The sequence below is a fragment of the Cajanus cajan genome, chromosome 11, assembly GCF_000230855.2.
Source record: "Cajanus cajan strain Asha chromosome 11, NIPB_CcT2T_4, whole genome shotgun sequence".
NCBI lineage: Eukaryota > Viridiplantae > Streptophyta > Magnoliopsida > Fabales > Fabaceae > Cajanus > Cajanus cajan.
The window spans coordinates 35,973,011-35,993,102 of record NC_138527.1 but is presented as its reverse complement, the minus strand read 5'-3'; the positions used below and the strand labels follow the sequence as shown (position 1 = coordinate 35,993,102).

Sequence of the window (20,092 nt, the reverse complement as noted above, 5' to 3'; positions counted from 1 at the left end):
TTAACATTCAAAATATATATATATATATATATATATATAAAAGAATCCAAACTAAATATAATATAATATTTAAAATTAAATTTTAATAAAATATAACAATATCCATTAAAACTAACAAGTTTACATCTCAAATTAAAAGTGTGAAATTAACATAATTTAAATTATAAAAATTTAAGATATAAAAAAATTACAAATTGCATATCTAATTTATTCTAATTTATAATTTTTATTAAATATGTATGTGAATTTTTACTAAAAAATATCTAAATTAAATTTTTATAAAATTTTAAAAAGAAGAATTTTTTATTTGGATCGATTCGAACTAGTTTTCCACACCGGTTTTGAACAATTTTTCCTCGGTTTGACCGGTTCTTGATTAATTCGCACGGATTCTAAGATACTTCAATTATCGCTCATTATCATATCAATTTCCGATTTGATCTACCTATCTAGTTTTCAAATGTTAAAAAACTTTAGAGATTAAAAATATATTTAATTAATAATAACTATAAATAATAAATAACATCTATAAGGTTTAACTTAATTGATTGAGCAGTGTGCGTGAATGATTGTGACTCCTTTATTGCGCTTGATTTGTATTGGTAAAAAAAAGTGCAGCAAATTAGTTTACAACGCATGAAAGTTGTGCAATGTGATAAATGCTTTCGTGTATCATATGTATAAGTTTTTCACGCTTTTACGAACCAACGTGTTTAAATATGACAGCGATTCTTAATGCGTAAACTTTGCATAAACAACAACCGAAAGTTCATACCTTAGTGCATGCATGTAAAAACTTGGATAGCAGTTTAATTGAAAGGTTGATTGGGAAAAGGCGCAGGAAGCAATGATTTGATATGCTAAAGATTGAAGTCCAAGAAGTGCGAGGTCTAAAAATTGATGGTTTTTCATGCGTCAAGTGGAATATTGCTAGCTTGCATGTTTCTGAAACTACCAAGCAATCTATGATGAGTGGAGGTGTATCTCTTGTACAAGTATCCTAGTTTGATTGGGCGTAACATGAATATGTTATTTATATGAAATATTTGATGATGTCTAATAATCGGTTTGTGAAGGAGTGAAACAGCTGAGTATAAATATAAAGAACAAACAAGTATGTGAGTGAGAGAGGGAGCACTGTCTCCATAAATTCTCTCAATATAGAATTAAACTTTTTATAAATAAATAAATAAATACTCAATATAAACATTTTGAAAAGGTACCATAAACCAAAATATAAGTAAAACTTAATTAATTTCATCCAAATTAATGATACCTCACTCATAATGCTCTTCACATAATTGAAGTTTTGTTTTATTTCCAATAATTTTTTTATTCTCGAAATTAAGTTTTAAAGAAGGAAATTTTAATAAAATTTATTTTTTAAATGTTGGGAAAAGAAGCCTTCAAACAGCGACAGCGGAAGCATACACAACAAGAATAGAGAAACAAAAACAAACTCATTTTATTTCTCTCCACTTACAATTTTTACAAGGACTACAATTTTTACAAGGACAAAATTGTAAACCCTCTCATCACAAGTTTTCTGGAAAAACTTGGAAACTTTCATACACAAGTTTTCTGGAAAAACTTGAAAACCCTCTCATGACACACAACTACCCAAGTCCCCAATACACCCATTGGAACCTATGTTGTTGTGGTGAGTAGACACTAACTATCACCTCTTATTTATAGTAGTAGTCTACCACTCCCTTCTTCAAACTTCATGATGTGGGACTTTGGAGGATACCCACACACTTTGGGCACAACATTCCTCCCTTCAAAACTACCCAATGTGGGACTTTGAAGGATACCCACACACTTTGGGCACAACATTCCTCCCTTCAAAACTACCCAATGTGGGACTTTGGAGGATACTCACACACTTTGGGCACAACATTCCTCCCTTCATCCAAAGTCTCACATTAACCCATCATCATTCACAAGTTTTCTGGCAAAGCTTGGAAACCCTCCTTCACAAGTTTTCCTGGCGAAACTTGAAAACCCTTTCCCACAAGTTTTCTGGCAAAACTTGGAAACCCATTCTCACAAGTTTTTCTGGCAAAACTTGGAAACCCTCTCTTCACAAGTTTTTCTGGCAAAACTTGAAAACCCTTCTTCACAAGTTTTTCTGGCGAAACTTGAAAACCCCTTCCCACAAGTTTTCTGGCGAAACTTGGAAACCCATTCTCACAAGTTTTTCTGGCAAAACTTGGAAACCCATCTCTTCATATGACCTCCTCGGTACACTGCTTCTTTTCCTCCCTGGTACACTGCTCCACCATCGAGCCAGTCACCCGATCAAACCATCAGCTCTGATACCACTGTTGGGAAAAGAAGCCTTCAAACAGCGACAGCGGAAGCATACACAACAAGAATAGAGAAACAAAAACAAACTCATTTTATTTCTCTCCACTTACAATTTTTACAAGGACAAAACTGCAAACCCTCTCATCACAAGTTTTCTGGAAAAACTTGGAAACCTTCATACACAAGTTTTCTGGAAAAACTTGAAAACCCTCTCATGACACACAACTACCCAAGTCCCCAATACACCCATTGGAACCTATGTTGTTGTGGTGAGTAGACACTAACTATCACCTCTTATTTATAGTAGTAGTCTACCACTCCCTTCTTCAAACTTCATGATGTGGGACTTTGGAGGATACCCACACACTTTGAGCACAACATTCCTCCCTTCAAAACTACCCAATGTGGGACTTTGGAGGATACCCACACACTTTGGGCACAACATTCCTCCCTTCAAAACTACCCAATGTGGGACTTTGGAAGATACCCACATACTTTGGGCACAACATTAAATGAGAGCAGTAAAATTATATCATATTACCTATTTTTCTTGATTAACATAAATTATTTTTATATTTGAATTCCAAGTTGATTTAGCAAACTAGTGACTGGTTATATATATAGGACAAATACAAAAAAAACAAGATAGATAAGGAAATATCATCACGAAACCAAGGAAATAAAGGGGGAGCGACTTATACTTTTTGAAAAAGAGGGAAAGATTTGCGTGCATCATTTACAGCATAGTAAATTCATCAAAAAAAAAAACAACAAAAATACATGTTGGTAGCATTCACCCAAAGAAAAATACATTACATGTTGGTAACATTATTTACATAATGCATTTGGCAGACCTTCAAAAACTAAGACATCACTAGCGGAAAATTACTGCAACAGCGGCCTCCAAAATGTTTTCAGCCGTTAAAACCCGAACTTGAGAGCACGGAGAATATTGCGACCTTTAACCAATACTTGACTGAAAAATTTGAGACAAATCTATTAATCCATATGATCAACCTGAACAAAATTTTGCTATGATTCTCCACGCCCCTCCAAAAGAAAAAGGATTATGTTGTGTACTTAGAATCTATTTGGATGAGTTTGAAAAGTTTTTGAAAGTTTTTTATTGAAAAATATTTTTTATTTTTAATAAAAAAAATTTCAAAAACACTTTTAATTTGTACCCAAACAAATTCTTATCGGATGATCTATCATCTTCCTATCTTCGTAGCCCTCTCAACCGCTTAAGGGATGGCAATCTGACATCCTCAGAATTGACTAATTTGTCATCTGCAAGAATTGGGAATGAAAACAAAACAGTTTTACACTCTCAAGTTAGACAGAAGAACATAACGTGTCAAGATATTAAGGTTACAAAAAAATGGTATAAAAATAACAAAATTAAATATGCATCGCCCTTAACATCATATAAAATATAAAATAGCCTAATACATATATACAACTAATTAAACAAGATGTAAGACAAAGTGATATCACTTTTTAATGAGCAACAAAAGGCTCATGAAAATAATACTGATCAACTAAACTGTTGTAATGAAGAATAACAATAAGGAAATAATGTATTATATTTTTTAATTTGTATCATTTCATCTGTTGAATGGGTTTAATTTATATACATGATCAACGTAAAATATATATGAATTTACCTTATTTTTACATCATATTAGAAATAACATGACGTACTAAAATGGTTACAACTTATTGTTGGATGGGTATATGTATTTTCCACAGTATATATAAATTAAACTGAATTTTTTACTAACTGGTGACTTCTATGTAAAATGTTTAACGGACTGTTAAGTGTAACACTATTCAATACAATTTAGATAATAAGTGTGACTTGGGCCCTGGGCCTAAGGTCCTCCAATTAAGCAATCCTCTCCTTCTAGTTTCTATTCATGGGCCGTTGTTTCATGAAAGCATCGTGACATGTCACTCCTCCCATTACGTATCATCTCAGATTCTCAGGCCGAGCTAGTCTTATATTTAATGAAGGTTCTCCTTGTTGGCCGAAAGGAAAAACTTTCAGTGGTTTTTTAATTAAAAAGCGGGTCCTACATAATAAAATAATATTAAAAGTTTAGGAGAAATTACGAAAATGCCATTGGGACTTTCCTATAAATAGGGAAGCTGAAAATCATAATTTTCATCCCAAACCTTCTTCTCTTCTCTCTTCCTCTCTTATACACCTTGAGATCTGTTCTCGGTAGTAGTAGTCTCCTAATTCAAAGGAGTAAGTTATAGAGAGAGAAGTGTTGTAATTTCCTCCCTTTCAGTAAATAATATTTTTACTGTGGTTATTTTCTCCCTTGTCTATTTTTTACTCATCTCTTATTTTAGCTGTGAGTAATTATTATGTCTACTCTGGTCCTAACAGTGGTATCAGAGCCACTAGGTTGTTTATTATTCCGCTGTGGTGTACATTGGTATAGTGTCAGAGAAAATTTCTTAGTATGCTCTGTGGCTGCAGTATTGTCTGATCAGTCACATCAGAAAAGAATTATTCTTGTTACTGGATTTTATCATTGTTCCAGTAGGCGGTACTATTCTAGTGGAAGTTACTTAAGTCGGTTTAATAGAAGAAATTATGGCAGCAAAGTTTGAGATAGAGAAGTTCAACGGGAATAATTTTTCCCTGTGGAAATTGAAGATAAGAGCAATTTTGAGAAAAGACAACTGTCTTAAAGCAATTGAAGGCAAGCCATCAGATATTACTGATGAAAAGTGGAGAGAAATGGATGACAATGCTGTTGCCAATTTGCACTTAGCAATGGCTGATTCAGTTTTGTCGAGCATAGCAGAGAAGACAACTGCAAAGGAGATTTGGGACACGCTCGTAAAATTATACGAGGTCAAGTCACTTCACACCAGAATATTCTTAAAGAGGAAACTCTACACTCTTCGAATGAGTGAGTCCACAGCAGTGACGGACCACATCAACAATCTGAATACACTATTTGCTCAGCTTTCAACAGCTGATTTCAACATAGTGGAAAATGAACGTGCGGAGCTTCTACTTCAGAGTTTACCAGATTCATATGATCAACTCATCATCAACATAACAAACAATAATGTTGTTGGTCGTCTATCCTTTGAGGATGTTGCCGGAGCTATTCTTGAAGAAGAGTCCAGGCGAAAGAATAAGGAAGACAGACTGGAAAGTTCAAAGCAAGCAGAAGCTTTGACGATGATGAGAGGAAGATCAATGGAACGTGGCTCCAGTGGGAGTCAAAATCATGGTAGATCAAAATCTCGAGGAAGGAAGAACCTCAAATGCTATAATTGTGGCATGAGAGGGCACATGAAGAAAGATTGTTGGCACAAGAAGAGTGGAGGAGGGAAGAATTCTGAAGCGTCAACCTCTCAAGGTTGTGTTGCTAGTACCCAAGAAGATGGAGAAATCTTGTACAGTGAAGCAATAAGTTCCAGAGGCGAAAAACAACTCCATGAATGTTGGATATTGGATTCAGGTGCAACCTGGCACATGACTCCAAATAGAGATTGGTTTTGCACTTATGAATCAATCTCAGGAGGATCCGTATTTATGGGAAATGATCATGCTTTGGAAATTGCTGAAGTTGGTACTATCAAATTAAAAATGTATGATGGTACTGTTCGTACAATTCAAGGGGTACGACATGTGAAGGGCTTGAAAAAGAATCTATTGTCCATTGGGCAACTAGATGATCTCAAGTGCAAGATCCACGTTGAAGGTAGAATCTTGAAGGTAGTTAAAGGCAATTTGGTGGTGATGAAAGCTGAGAAGATCACATCAAATCTATACTTGCTTTTGGGAGAAACGTTGCAAGAACCAGATGCATCAGTTGCAGCAATAAGTCAAGAAGAGGCAACGATGATGTGGCATCGTAGACTAGGACATATGTCAGAGCGAGGCCTGAAAATTCTTGCGGAACGTAATCTCTTGTCAGGGCTTAAAATGGTAACCTTACCATTTTGTGAGCACTGTGTGACAAGCAAGCAACATAGATTACAATTTGCCAAAGTAACTACAAGGAGCAAACACATACTTGACTTGATCCATTCTGATGTCTGGGAATCACCAGAAATTTCCATGGGAGGAGCAAAATATTTTGTATCATTTATTGATGATTATTCCCGGAGATTGTGGGTGTACCCAATCAAGAAGAAGTCAGATGTGTTACCAGTATTCAAGGAATTTAAAGCACAAGTGAAACTTGATACTGGAAAAAGGATTAAGTGCTTAAGGACAGACAATGGAGGAGAATATACAGATGGTGATTTTCTGGCATTCTGCAAGCAAGAGGGTATTAAAAGGCAATTTACAGTTGCTCATACACCTCAGCAGAATGGGGTAGCAGAGCGGATGAATCGAACTCTCCTAGAAAGGACAAGAGCTATGTTGAGAACTGCAGGATTAGCCAAGTCTTTCTGGGCAGAAGCAGTAAGAACTGCTTGTTATTTGATCAATCGCTCACCATCAACAGCAATTGGTTTAAAGACACCAATGGAGATGTGGAGTGGAAAACCATCAAATTATTCTTCATTACATGTGTTTGGATGTCCGGTGTACGTGATGTACAACTCCCAAGAAAGAACAAAGCTGGACCCAAAATCCAGGAAATGTATATTCTTGGGTTATGCTGACAATGTTAAGGGGTATCGCTTGTGGGATCCCACTGCCTGCAAGGTTGTTGTTAGCAGGGATGTAGTGTTTGCAGAAACTGAACTGCAAAAGGAGCAGGAAAATGACAGCTCTATCAAAGACACCAGTATAGTGGAGATAGGAGGAAAATCTAAAGAAGATGACACCTTTGAAGCAGAACAAGAGCACGATGAACAAGAACCAAATGAGGACAATGATGGAGATGTTCGACGAACAACACGTCAGACGAAGAAACCATCTTGGCATTCAGACTATGTTATGGCAAGTCATGATGCGTACTGTCTCTTAACTGAAGAAGGAGAACCATCAACCTTTCAAGAGGCGTTGAGGAGTTCTGATGTTTCTCAGTGGATGGCAGCAATGCATGAAGAAATGGAGGCCTTACATAGAAATAAAACATGAGAACTTGTTGATCTTCCAAAAGGTCGAAAAGCCATTGGTTGCAAATGGGTCTATAAGATCAAACGTGATGGCAATGATCAAGTGGAGAGATATCGTGCAAGATTGGTGGTTAAGGGATATGCTCAGAAAGAGGACATTGATTTTAACGAGATATTCTCGCCAGTTGTTCGATTAACCACAATCAGAGTTGTTCTAGCTATGTGTGCTGCATTTAATTTACATCTTGAGCAACTTGATGTAAAGACTGCTTTTCTTCATGGGGAACTCCAAGAAGAAATATATATGCTCCAACCAGAAGGCTTTAAAGAACAAGGAAAAGAAAACTTGGTTTGTAGGTTGACCAAATCTCTGTACGGTTTAAAGCAGGCGCCAAGGTGTTGGTATAAGAGATTTGATTCCTTCATTATTAGCCTTGGTTACAACAGACTGAGTTCAGACCATTGTACGTACTACAATAGGTTTGATGACAATGATTTCATCATTTTGCTGTTGTATGTGGATGACATGTTGGTGGTAGGCCCCAACAAAGATCAGATCCAAGAATTGAAGGCACAATTGGCTAGGGAGTTTGATATGAAGGACTTGGGACCGGCAAACAAGATTTTAGGGATGCAAATTCACCGAGATAAAAAGGATAGGAAGATTTGGCTTTCTCAGAGGAATTATTTACTGAAAGTCTTGCGGCGCTTCAACATGCAAGACTGTAAGCCAATTTCTACCCCACTTCCTGTCAATTACAAATTATCCTCAAGTATGAGTCCTAGCAATGAAGCAGAGAGGATGGAAATGTCTCGAGTGCCATATGCATCAGCGGTGGGAAGCCTTATGTATGCCATGATTTGTACGAGACCAGACATTGCACAAGCAGTGGGAGCGGTCAGTAGGTTTATGGCAGATCCTGGTAGAGAGCATTGGAGTATTGTAAAAAGGATCCTTAGATATATCAAAGGAACCTCAGATGTTGCATTATGTTTTGAAGGATCGGAGTTTGTTGTCAGAGGCTATGTTGATTCAGATTTTGCAGGAGATCTGGATAAACGAAAATCTACTACTGGTTATGTGTTTACACTTGCTGGAGGAGCAGTGAGCTGGTTGTCTAAGTTACAGACTGTTGTAGCTCTATCTACTACAGAAGCTGAATACATGGCAGCTACGCAAGCATGCAAGGAAGCAATTTGGATTCAAAGGTTACTGGAAGAACTCGGGCACAAGCAGGAGAAAATTACTGTGTATTGTGACAGTCAGAGTGCCTTGCACATTGCAAGGAATCCAGCCTTTCATTCCAGGACAAAGCACATAGGAATTCAATATCACTTTGTTCGTGAAGTAGTAGAAGAAGGAAAAGTGGATATGCAGAAGATCCATACAAAAGACAACATAGTAGACGTAATGACAAAGCCTGTCAACACTGACAAGTTTACATGGTGTCGATCCTTATTTGGCCTATTGAAGACATAAGCAACATGAAGTATCAATGGTGTGAAGATATGATTAACTTAATCATAATCTTCAAGTGGGAGAAATGTTGGGTACAGCTGCACCGAAAGGAAAAACTTTCAGTGGTTTTTTAATTAAAAAGCGGGTCCCACATAATAAAATAATATTAAAAGTTTAGGAGAAATTACGAAAATGCCATTGGGACTTTCCTATAAATAGGGAAGCTGAAAATCATAATTTTCATCCCAAATCTTCTTCTCTTCTCTCTTCCTCTCTTATACACCTTGAGATCTGTTCTCGGTAGTAGTAGACTCCTAATTCAAAGGAGTAAGTTATAGAGAGAGAAGTGTTGTAATTTCCTCCCTTTCAGTAAATAATATTTTTACTGTGGTTATTTTCTCCCTTGTCTCTTTTTATTCATCTCTTGTTTTAGCTGTGAGTAATTATTAAGCCTACTCTGGACCTAACACTCCTAATGTTCTTCATTAGTCTCCCACTACAAAGGATGCTTCATCATACCACCTCATGATGAAAACTCTAGTTGGTATACTCAAATCCTCATCCTATTTATAGTTTATTGAGTTATCATCGTTTATCTCCTTCCTTGTTTAGTCTTATATGCTCTAGCTTAAAGGAAGTAATTGATTAATATAGTTTGTATTATTATTATTATATGTCTTGTTAAAGCTGTTTTTATATTTAATACTATTGTGGCTGGCTCAGCGAGGAATCCTTTTCTTTTGGTCTCACTGTACCTATGTCAGCTTAATTTTCTATCAATTATTTTCTATTAGAATCAAATTTCAATCTGTTTAGAATCAGATTTGAATAAAATCTTAATCCTAATCAAGTCATAGGTGATAAACTATTTGTTGCTTCCTAGTATTTCTTTGATTGTGACAAATTAGTTTTCTTTTATAAATGTTTTTTGTATTTTTTAAAAATAATCAGAAATAAAAGATTTCTTGTTTGTTCTGATAATCTAACCTGTCCCAGTAGTGGTTTTAATAACAACTTCAATCTTTTTACAATCAGAATCCTTCAGCATGCAGTCATAACCCGACCGCATTGTGGAAACATTTACCACGCCATCCTCCATCTTCTGTTCAGCATCTGCACATTGTCCTTTGAAAGGCACCATATAACAAAACCTAATATAGCAAGTAGAATTCCCAAAAGATTAGAACAACATATACAATCAAACAATATTGAGACACAACTACAAATTTTGTAATTTTCTATTCCTTTATCTACTTACGTCATAGGTAAAAAAAATATATATTACCAAAGGTCAATCATTTAACCACAAGCAATGTCATAACATTTGAATTCTAAATAAATTAGATCAAAGAAGCAAAATTGGATTACCAAACAAAATATTGATGGAAATGACATTCAACCCAATCGAAACCAGCAAACTGATCTAAAAATATCAAAACTAATCAAACCAATATATTTCTATTCCATTTGGCTTTTGCTTTGGAAACGGACCACCTTTGTCTGGTTTTTAATTTGATTTTCCAAAACCAATACAAAACCAACTAAATTGATCATTTATATGATTTATATTTCAATTATTTAACTACCTTTATAACATACCCGTAAGTTAATCTTAACCCTTGCCTTGACCCCTCCCTCATTCCTTTCTACTAGCAAATAATTAGACAAATGAGTAAAAAGAAAATCAGTATTCCATTACTGACACCAAAAAAAAAAAAAAATAACAACAAATAATGGATTCATCATTAATAAGTTACTCAGAAGATGGTGTTTTTTTGTTGTTAAAGTAACATACCATTGCATAGGTAATTTTCTACTGTCAAAGTCAGAAGGTAATACTCTCCACTTTCTGCACTTGTCACATTGTACCCACTCACAATCAGGTTTGAAGACACAATTATCTTTGTCCTGGGAAGTAATAAAAGTAAAATTAAGTTTACAACCCCCATGAAGGAAATATATACATTTGAAAAGGGAAGTGCAACTCGTACTTCTTCATCTAATATCCTATTTCATCCTTAAAAGACATCTTATGAAAAGGGGACATCTATTCACAAATCATATTGAATTACTTACTGCTACCAAATTCAATTTACTGAAAATATCTGTGACAAATAAGCAATGACTAGCAGTGTAGTCCCATGTGGAGAAAATGCAAGCATTCACAAAAATATTTTGTTTTAAGCCTAAGGAATAACAGGTGTTTCAAAAAGATCTGTTACAGAAGAGATTTACCAACTTAAGTGAATCAAAATTATTGTCCCAGAATTCATCAGCTTTTCTACCCAGCCACTCCTCAAGACATGCATATGGTTCACAATCTTGGAAACCCTGTTTGTTATTATGCACCCACACATGACCATCCTGACCATCCTATGCCAAAGGAAAGAAAATGTACTGAGTTAGATGTCATAAACAGAATTAAAAACTTCCTAATGAAAACAGCAACAAATTATTGACTAAGCAAGTTAAGTGAATACTTTGATGAAAAAATTGATTCCGGTAACAAGAAAACACGAAATATTAAAGAAGTTTATCAATATTCAAAAACCCATCAGAAAAAGTTCCATAAAAATTAGGCCGGTGAAGGTTATCCAAGTTAATTTTTGAATCGTATTAAAAATTATGCAGAACATATATAAAGAGTGTACAAGAATGAACACAGATTTATCTTGGAAGTCATGAAAGGAAAAAACGAAGGTCAGAAAAAATTCACCATATTGAAAATTGGTTTGAGATACAAAGTAGTTTGTGCATATAAAAGCCTAGTTCAAAAGCATAAAATTCTGAAAAGTATTACTTCACCAATTAGTCACATAGTGACCTTTGTTGGGATTCATCCCAAGTCCCACATCGGTAAAATGAAGGAACATTGGCTAGTTTATAAGTGTCCACCATTCCACATAGTATGAGGCCTTTTGGGAAGGAGCCCAAAAACAAAACCGTGCGGGCTTGGGCCCAAAGCGGACAATATCATACTATGATGGTGGAACAGGTGGACTATCGGGCCCTACAAGTGGTATCAGAGCCAACGGTTCGTCTGGGTTTGATGCGGGAAGACCCTCAGTGTTGTGCCTCGCGATGGAGATTCGAACTTGGTGCCTTGTGTCGAAAGTCTTCCTGATATTGTGGTGTTCAGGCGGCGTGTCCCGTAGAGTTAACGGCGGTACAAGATGGTGACGGATTATCGCTTGAGGGGAGGAGATCACGAGACATGTGGTCCTTGGTCTGAGGGGAGGTTTGTTGGGATTCATCCCAAGTCCCACATCGGTAAAATGAAGGAACATTGGCTAGTTTATAAGTGTCCACCATTCCACATAGTATGAGGCCTTTTGGGAAGGAGCCCAAAAACAAAACCGTGCGGGCTTGGGCCCAAAGCGGACAATATCATACTATGATGGTGGAACAGGTGGACTATCGGGCCCTACAACCTTTTCGGGCTGGGCCAAGTTTGAAATAATTAGGAACGATGAAATAATGTCAGTCTCATCCACTATTTAGTGGGTTTCACATGAGTTCTACCCAATTAAAATGTTTGAAAAGGTGTATTGGAGAGTATGCTGCCACGTGCTAATATTACTTAAATGAGTGAAAACATTCAACAAGCAAGCATTGCACACATTAATCTCTCAAAGGTTTCAATTAGTACTATATACAAGTAAACCGATGCAAAACTAATAAGATATTACTAGAACAAAATGAAATAAGAAAATACATACCATTAAAGTGGTTACATCTACGACACCAATTACACCACGGCCCACATCTGCATTATGAATCATGCCACCAACTCTCTTGTAAGCCTATTAATAGTCGACAAAATTAGGCTTACATTCTTAAGCAGTCTTCAAGTTAATCATATTGTTATTGAAAAGAAACTAAGCTCGCATTCACAGTAATGATAAAATATTCCTCAACATTTTGTAATAAGATTCTTCCCTGACAAACATATGTGTCACCTCAAAAAAACATATTTCAACACCAAACTTTTGGGATATAGTTGACAATTAGACGACCATAAGACAATTATTTCTGTACATATATGGCATAATATCTTCCCATTGACCCCAGAGCTTAACTCCTCACCTCAATTAAGCGACCATGCCAATATAAAAATATTCCACAGTTTGCCTGCTCCCACTCTAGTTGACTAAATCCCAAAATTAATTGAATAGGACTTCCCAATATCTCACCAGTTTCAATAACAGTGTGAGTCAGAAAATTTGCTAGTGGTCTGCTTTTAACCTAAACAAAAGACAAAATAAAAAAATTAGATATACATAAGGTCTAAACTAGCCTGGAAAACAATCTTTCACCCCCCCCCCCAACCACCCCACCCTCTCCCCAAAACTAAACTACTAACAAGAGAATGCAATTACCAGTGCCCCTTGTACACTTATCTTCATTCGAGGAACTAAGAATATAACTTCTAAATAAGCTCGTAATGAGTAATCCAATGGAACCTGAAAACCACATAAATCATGAAGGAAAAAAAAATTACAGCAAAGTATCAACTGACAAACCCGTTAGTAAAAGAGATGTCATACCTTTTGACTAATCTGGCCTATACGAGAACGACATCTTTTGCTGCGGATTACAATGTCACCTTGGTGAAAAGAACTCCCACCTTTTAATCCATCATGCCATTCTAAACAATATCTTGATCCCCATTTTTCCAAGTTCCATATGTATATCTGTGTTCCTGTACCCTCACCAAACAAGGCTGCCTTTTCACCAATAAGATACTTATTAAATGGTGAAAATTCCTTAATTGCTTTCAAATTGTATTTTGCTAAAGCTTCAGACTGCATATTTATGTCAACTTCCATACGCTGTCCTTGTCGACAATAACTAATAACGGGAATTTCAATATTCTGCAATAAAATAAAATAATTAAACAAACATTAAAAATTTAAAGAATGGAATCAAATTTCGGAATAGTTGATTAACACCAATCATCACAATGTCTAATTACAGAATCGTCTTTTTTCAAATCCACTGCCAGTTAAAATATCTAATATAAATCAATTATATGTATAAAAAAAAAAAGTTATACGTAAATATAAAAAAAATGTAAAGGAATTGACATAATATTAACTCAAAAGCTCAATTAGTCGGACACTCGACAGACATAACAATGTAGGGTACAAATGTAGCAAACATGACACCATTACGGTTGTTTAACACTTATGGTGTAACTTACATCTTTGCCTGCATTCAATGATTGTGAAATAAAAGCTAGAGATCTAGAGTTGGTTGTCTGTGTTAGAACCAGAACATCTCTCCCGAGCCTCATTGCTCCTGTCTATGGAAGAAAAACAACAAAAATAACAAGTCAAAATTTCAGCGAAGCAAGAAGATACAAGTGAGACTGAAAAGATATAAAATTTATATTTTTTTTCCAATTTTTAAGACGGTCTTGAACAAAATCATGAATTAAAATTTATCTTTGTTAGAATTAATATAAAGTGGATATTTATGGATTACCTTAGTGTAACAATGGTAATTATATTTAGTTAACTCTTGTAATTATGACTCTATATAATAAGATCTTTCAATGAGTGGATTCCCTCGTGTATAATTTATATTCCCTCACATAACAACAACCTCAGGCGGGGAGGGAGAAAAAAAAAAAGGAAACAGAGAGAAAACTACTTTGAATCCAACACCAAATTTGCCAATATGATCCTTGTCATCTTTATCAGACTGTTTGTGCCCACAAGATACCATTTTCATAACCTCGTCATGATTCATCCCTTGACCATTATCAATAACTGATAACATAGGGACATCCTGCCCAGATTTCAACTTGATCATATCTACAAAAATGTCCATCCTGTTGCATCAAAGTAAAAAGGCAACAATCAGTACGATTTAAGCAGGACAAAGAGTTCAGGTGAATTTTTGTTAGAATGTTGAGCATCAACTTGTTCACATCCCCTATCATCGCTTCTAAATGAGTAATAATAATAATAATAATAAAAAGGTAAGTTAATGTCAACGGCACCTAAACACCTAACAAAAGAGGTGTTGTGGTGTCCGACACCAACACACTGCCAACATATTATGGAACATGTCAGACACATCTTTGCCTTGTCTTATTTTTTACTTTGTTTTTTCGACTTTGACACAGTTTAGACACATCTTAAATGGCTGAATACAATAATAGACACGGTTACCTTTTTTTATCAATCTTTTTAAAATTATAAATAGAATCAAAATAAATAATTTTTTTTATTTTCCTATTTAAAGTAATTTTTTGGGACTCGTTATAAAAGATCTTAATTGTTTGTTAATTTTTTATATAAAGCGACAAAGTTCTAATATTGTAATTTTTTTTCAATGATAATTATGTCTCTTAATTATCAAATGTGATCAATTTAGTAATTTTTTAATGATATATATATATATATATATATATATATATATATATATCGTGTCCTAACGTCCTTAATTTTAAACATTAGCCATGTTGAGGAATCCATGTTGTCCCATGTCTACACCTTTTTTTACATTGAACATGAAGTTCAGATTCGTATATAAGACAAACTTATATATGGAATTCATATACTTATTATCGAAACAGTTCAAGCAGTCACTCAACAATTTATCCATAAATGTGAGAAATAAAGAAATGCAAAATCATTGTCTCAATTTCTCACACTATTCATTTTTTCTATTTATCTTCAAATTAATCAGAACCCTTAAAAAATCTTATGCCTTAATTTACAACCATTCACGTTACTTTCTAATAAAAAGGGCGATTCACATATAATGATTTGTACTAAACTACTAATGAAGAATAAAGAAATAAAAGGCAAACCTCAGTCCAAACTCCAAATAATCTAGATATCATAAATTTCCTTTACCATGAATCAAAGCTGTTGAAAATTGTTAAATAATTAATCTTTCTTGTCCTTTTACTCATCATACTGGAAGCAACAATAGAACGTTCAATTCCTATATTTCCCTGTCAGATTCATGTCATTATATCTGTTCCAAGAAATTTTTTAAACAATTACAGAAAATAAAGTAAATTAAAGAACTCAGATAATGTTTGTTAACAAGACAGAAATGAGATGACAACACAAAAAAAGAAAACAGAAAACCTACTTAGTTGTTTTGGCATCCCTGGAATTATCAACAAGCTCAGCTATTCCACCAAAAATCCATCCAGAATGAACTTGACCAAGAGTTTTAAGGTAACTTGGATCAACCCGTATGGAATTTTTCAGAGAGAGCAAAGAATGCAATTCACTAGAAGTTTCAGCTGTAAAATGATAAGCATGGTCTTCAGGTCGAGGAAGCTTAAGATCTTCAACAGTATTTGGTCCACCACATTCCTCTAAGTGTGAAGCTGCTAAGAAAATATATATTACAAATCATGTACGGTAATGTAAATAAGAGACAATAACTAAAATAAAGCATTCCATTGCCTTCTTTCCTGTGTATAAAGAAATTCCGATTATCAAGCTAGATAACCCACTAACCCAGAGCTACAAATAAGATGATTCACTTCAAAAGCAAAAGATAGAACACAACTTAATGCCCTCAACATAAATAAGTGTGCATCAATTATTTCAATTTATTAATGTTATCTTATGTATGCACATTGCACAACATTTTGTATGCAGTGTTTTTGCACTATTGGGCAGACTAGAGACAACAAAAACAGTCATACAGAAGGCACACCAGATTCACAATCCCTTGGAAGAGTATCAACAGAGAATGTATTATCTATATGATATGCAACATTGATTGGGCTAGATGTTGAAGCTATAGCAGGAGGTAGAATGTAAAACTTGTGCTGCTCAAAATTTATAACGGCAACCTGCAAATATGTAATAAATGTTAGCATTTACAAGATCATATGAAGGGAGTCAAGGATTTGACTACCTAGAGAGAAAAAAAAAACAGAAAATAAAATTAAAAAAAAAACTGAAAAAGTAACCTCTCTCATTTAAAACATAAGATCTAGCTACCATTAAAGATAGTAAAACCATTGAGACAGCTAAAGATAAAGCCCAGCTATGATGCAATAATACAATACGTATATAAGATATGACACGTTTACGATATGATGATACGATTGTTTAAAAATATGTAGGATGCGACAAGTGTCATCACATGTATCAACATTCATGAAATATAATAAATGTGTAATTGTAATTTTAATCAAAATTCATAAACATTAAATATATAATTGTTATTTTGCAAATCCAAATTAAAAACACATTTATTGTACATTACTAAAAACAAATAAATTATAAACCATTTCATCATAATTTACTTTTTATTATTTACAAATAGAAATAAAATTGTCAATTTCATTTCTTTCTTAAAATCATCAATATAGAAGACAATTTTCATTTATAGTTCATTAAGGACCAATGTTTCTATGTTTCTATATTAAACATGTTTATATGTCTTATATTCTTATTTAGTTGTAATGGATATTTCATAATTCTTTAAAAAATTAGAATATTATATCGATACGTATTACCAATAAGTATTGGTGAAATATTTGTGAGTATCATATCGGATACAGATACATCAAGCAAATTGAAGTATTGGTGTTCCATAGATACCTAATAAATGAGCATACTTCCATTTCACAACTTTTTAGTTTTCTTTTTAATGTATATATATACATAATCATAAAATACATGACGGCAGACATGCATGTTGTTAATTAAAATAGCCAACAAGGGGCAACCTAGTACTCATCTCTAGAACAAACCTATGTAGAAACACAACCAAAAATTGCATCTCCCAAGAAGATTATTAACCACTGAAAACAGATTCAAAACTGTATAATGTTAATTTATGTATGTGTATATACCATTATGCAGCCATACGTAGTTTATGATAACAAGGGAAATTGTACTAACAAAAACATCTTACTAGTCATTAGATAAAACAAAACATTATGATGTATACATATTGAAAATAAATATAAATATTTTAGGGAAATCCTTTAATTATGGTAGTTAAGACATTAGGGATCCATGTAATTATTTCATTATATTTCATTATATATATAATAGTATCTCCAGTGTCTATGTGAGCGTGTTTTCACCATTTGTATCTAATAATAGAATAACATCTTTCACCATAAAGCATTAAAAGCATAATATAAATATAAATAGAATTTTAATAATAATCTAACGCAAGAAAGCAAAAGTATTATAAACACACATATACACAAGTTTTAACAAGAGAGAGGTAGCAGCTAATTTCATTTAATAATAAACCAGAGAACCAACAAAACTTGTGTTATGCAGGAACTACTTTTGTACTTGAGTTATAGCTGAATATTGGATAATAATGGATACATAGCCATGTATGCCCAGTAAGTGCTGATATCAAATACGTACAAATTAGTACAGGTAGAAGTATCCGTGTATCAAAGGTTTTAGTCATTTTCGTTTTCTCTTTTGTTTTAGAAAACAAGAGGGCTTTTCTCTACATATCTTCCCTTGTCATTGAGTTTGCAGTTTGCACCCTTCGTCACTTTCAGCATAGATAGTGTATACTATTCACAGAAAAATAAAACATACCATCTAATAAATAAATAGTGACAAGACATCATCATAAAAGTAAAGAATTGACTGTTGTGAAAGTCAAATCTAGATTTGTCCTGATATATATAATTGAGTTACAATTAAATTTAAAGAAATTAATATTTCCTCCAAAACATGCTTAGAATCATAGCAATTTAGCAACCAACATAATTACACAAATTCATCACAAGCATAAATTTGCTATAGATCAGAAACAAAAACACGGGCTGAGTAAATAAAAAGGATTTTTTAGGGATGAAAATAAAAAGCATCATACCCTATTATATTCGTGCAGGAAATCCAAAAATCTACCCCATTCACCCTTTTCCTGTGAATTATCTGGTGCCGGAGTTAGTGAAAATCGTGGCAATCTAGAAAGACTAGATACCTTCTCTGTTGAAACTACAGAAGCGATGCTCAAATCTTTTGGCCTGGAAATATTTTCAGGATAACATATCACACCATAAATTTCATTTACCTTACAAAAAAACAGGGTACAACGAGTTTTCAGTGGCTTCTTTTAAAATAAATAAATAAAATATGAATTAAGAAAGAACAAAATCCATACAGCCTAATCGGCGGGTCTAGGCACTTCGTGGAGCATATAACTTTGTTATCTTTCTTAAGAATAATGGTCATAGCCATCTGCATAAATGTCAATAAAATAAAAATAAACAACCCATATTGCATGATACATATTTAAAAAATGAAAATACAAATACAAATACAAATACACGGCGAGGACGTGACCTAAATTGAAAAGCATACAAGATAAAGCACAATACGACGCGATTATCTTGAACGTCAATATGCAACACGCAACACAGGCTGATAAGAAACAAAATCAACAAATACAACTCAAACAATCGCAAGAGAGCGTTAAAATGCAGCGATTATGGTAATACTCATTCCACAACAATAATGCATAATATCAATCAAAAAAGTAAAGTAGAAATATAACATCATATCAATAACAACTTATGCAAAAAAATAAAATAAAATAAAATAAAAAATCAAAGGTTTCACGTTCAAAGGTAAACGACATACTTGCGAAGTAGGAGAGAAAGAGAGAAGAAAAGAAACGGAAAGTGTGAAGACGAAAAGAGTGTTAGCCGCCGGTACAGCTGCACCAAAATACTTTCGGTGATTTTTTGAATTTTTAATTAGCGGCGGGTCCCACATGAATTTACCTTATTTTTACATCATATTAGAAATAACATGACGTACTAAAATGGTTACAACTTATTGTTGGATGGGTATATGTATTTTCCACAGTATATATAAATTAAACTGAATTTTTTACTAACTGGTGACTTCTATGTAAAATGTTTAACGGACTGTTAAGTGTAACACTATTCAATACAATTTAGATAATAAGTGTGACTTGGGCCCTGGGCCTAAGGTCCTCCAATTAAGCAATCCTCTCCTTCTAGTTTCTATTCATGGGCCGTTGTTTCATGAAAGCATCGTGACATGTCACTCCTCCCATTACGTATCATCTCAGATTCTCAGGCCGAGCTAGTCTTATATTTAATGAAGGTTCTCCTTGTTGGCACCGAAAGGAAAAACTTTCAGTGGTTTTTTAATTAAAAAGCGGGTCCTACATAATAAAATAATATTAAAAGTTTAGGAGAAATTACGAAAATGCCATTGGGAATTTCCTATAAATAGGGAAGCTGAAAATCATAATTTTCATCCCAAACCTTCTTCTCTT

The 20,092-nt window shown here is 34.1% G+C and overlaps 1 protein-coding gene across 3 annotated transcripts; it reads right to left on the bottom strand.

The window, feature by feature from the left end:
* Window positions 1-2,990: 2,990 nt before the first annotated feature.
* LOC109807876 (uncharacterized) lies at window positions 2,991-19,575 on the bottom strand. 3 transcript variants are annotated; one of them, XM_083066573.1, is made up of 16 exons: window positions 19,426-19,575; window positions 18,947-19,023; window positions 18,656-18,809; window positions 16,508-16,646; window positions 15,929-16,175; window positions 14,471-14,651; window positions 14,019-14,120; window positions 13,363-13,689; window positions 13,195-13,278; window positions 12,902-13,060; window positions 12,535-12,618; window positions 11,051-11,188; window positions 10,611-10,723; window positions 9,803-9,966; window positions 3,495-3,600; window positions 2,991-3,286 (listed from the first exon to the last, which is right to left on the bottom strand). In XM_083066573.1, the coding sequence occupies exons 1-15, from the start codon at window positions 19,558-19,560 to the stop codon at window positions 3,530-3,532; spliced, it is 2,175 nt and encodes a 724-aa protein (XP_082922699.1). In that variant the 5' UTR covers window positions 19,561-19,575; the 3' UTR covers window positions 2,991-3,286; window positions 3,495-3,529. The 3 variants fall into 3 exon arrangements, 2 of the variants coding, with proteins under 2 accessions (XP_082922699.1, XP_082922698.1); XM_083066572.1 differs by having other exon boundaries at window positions 2,991-3,600; XR_014430588.1 differs by lacking the exon at window positions 10,611-10,723 and having other exon boundaries at window positions 2,991-3,600.
* Between the last annotated feature and the right edge of the window lie 517 nt (window positions 19,576-20,092).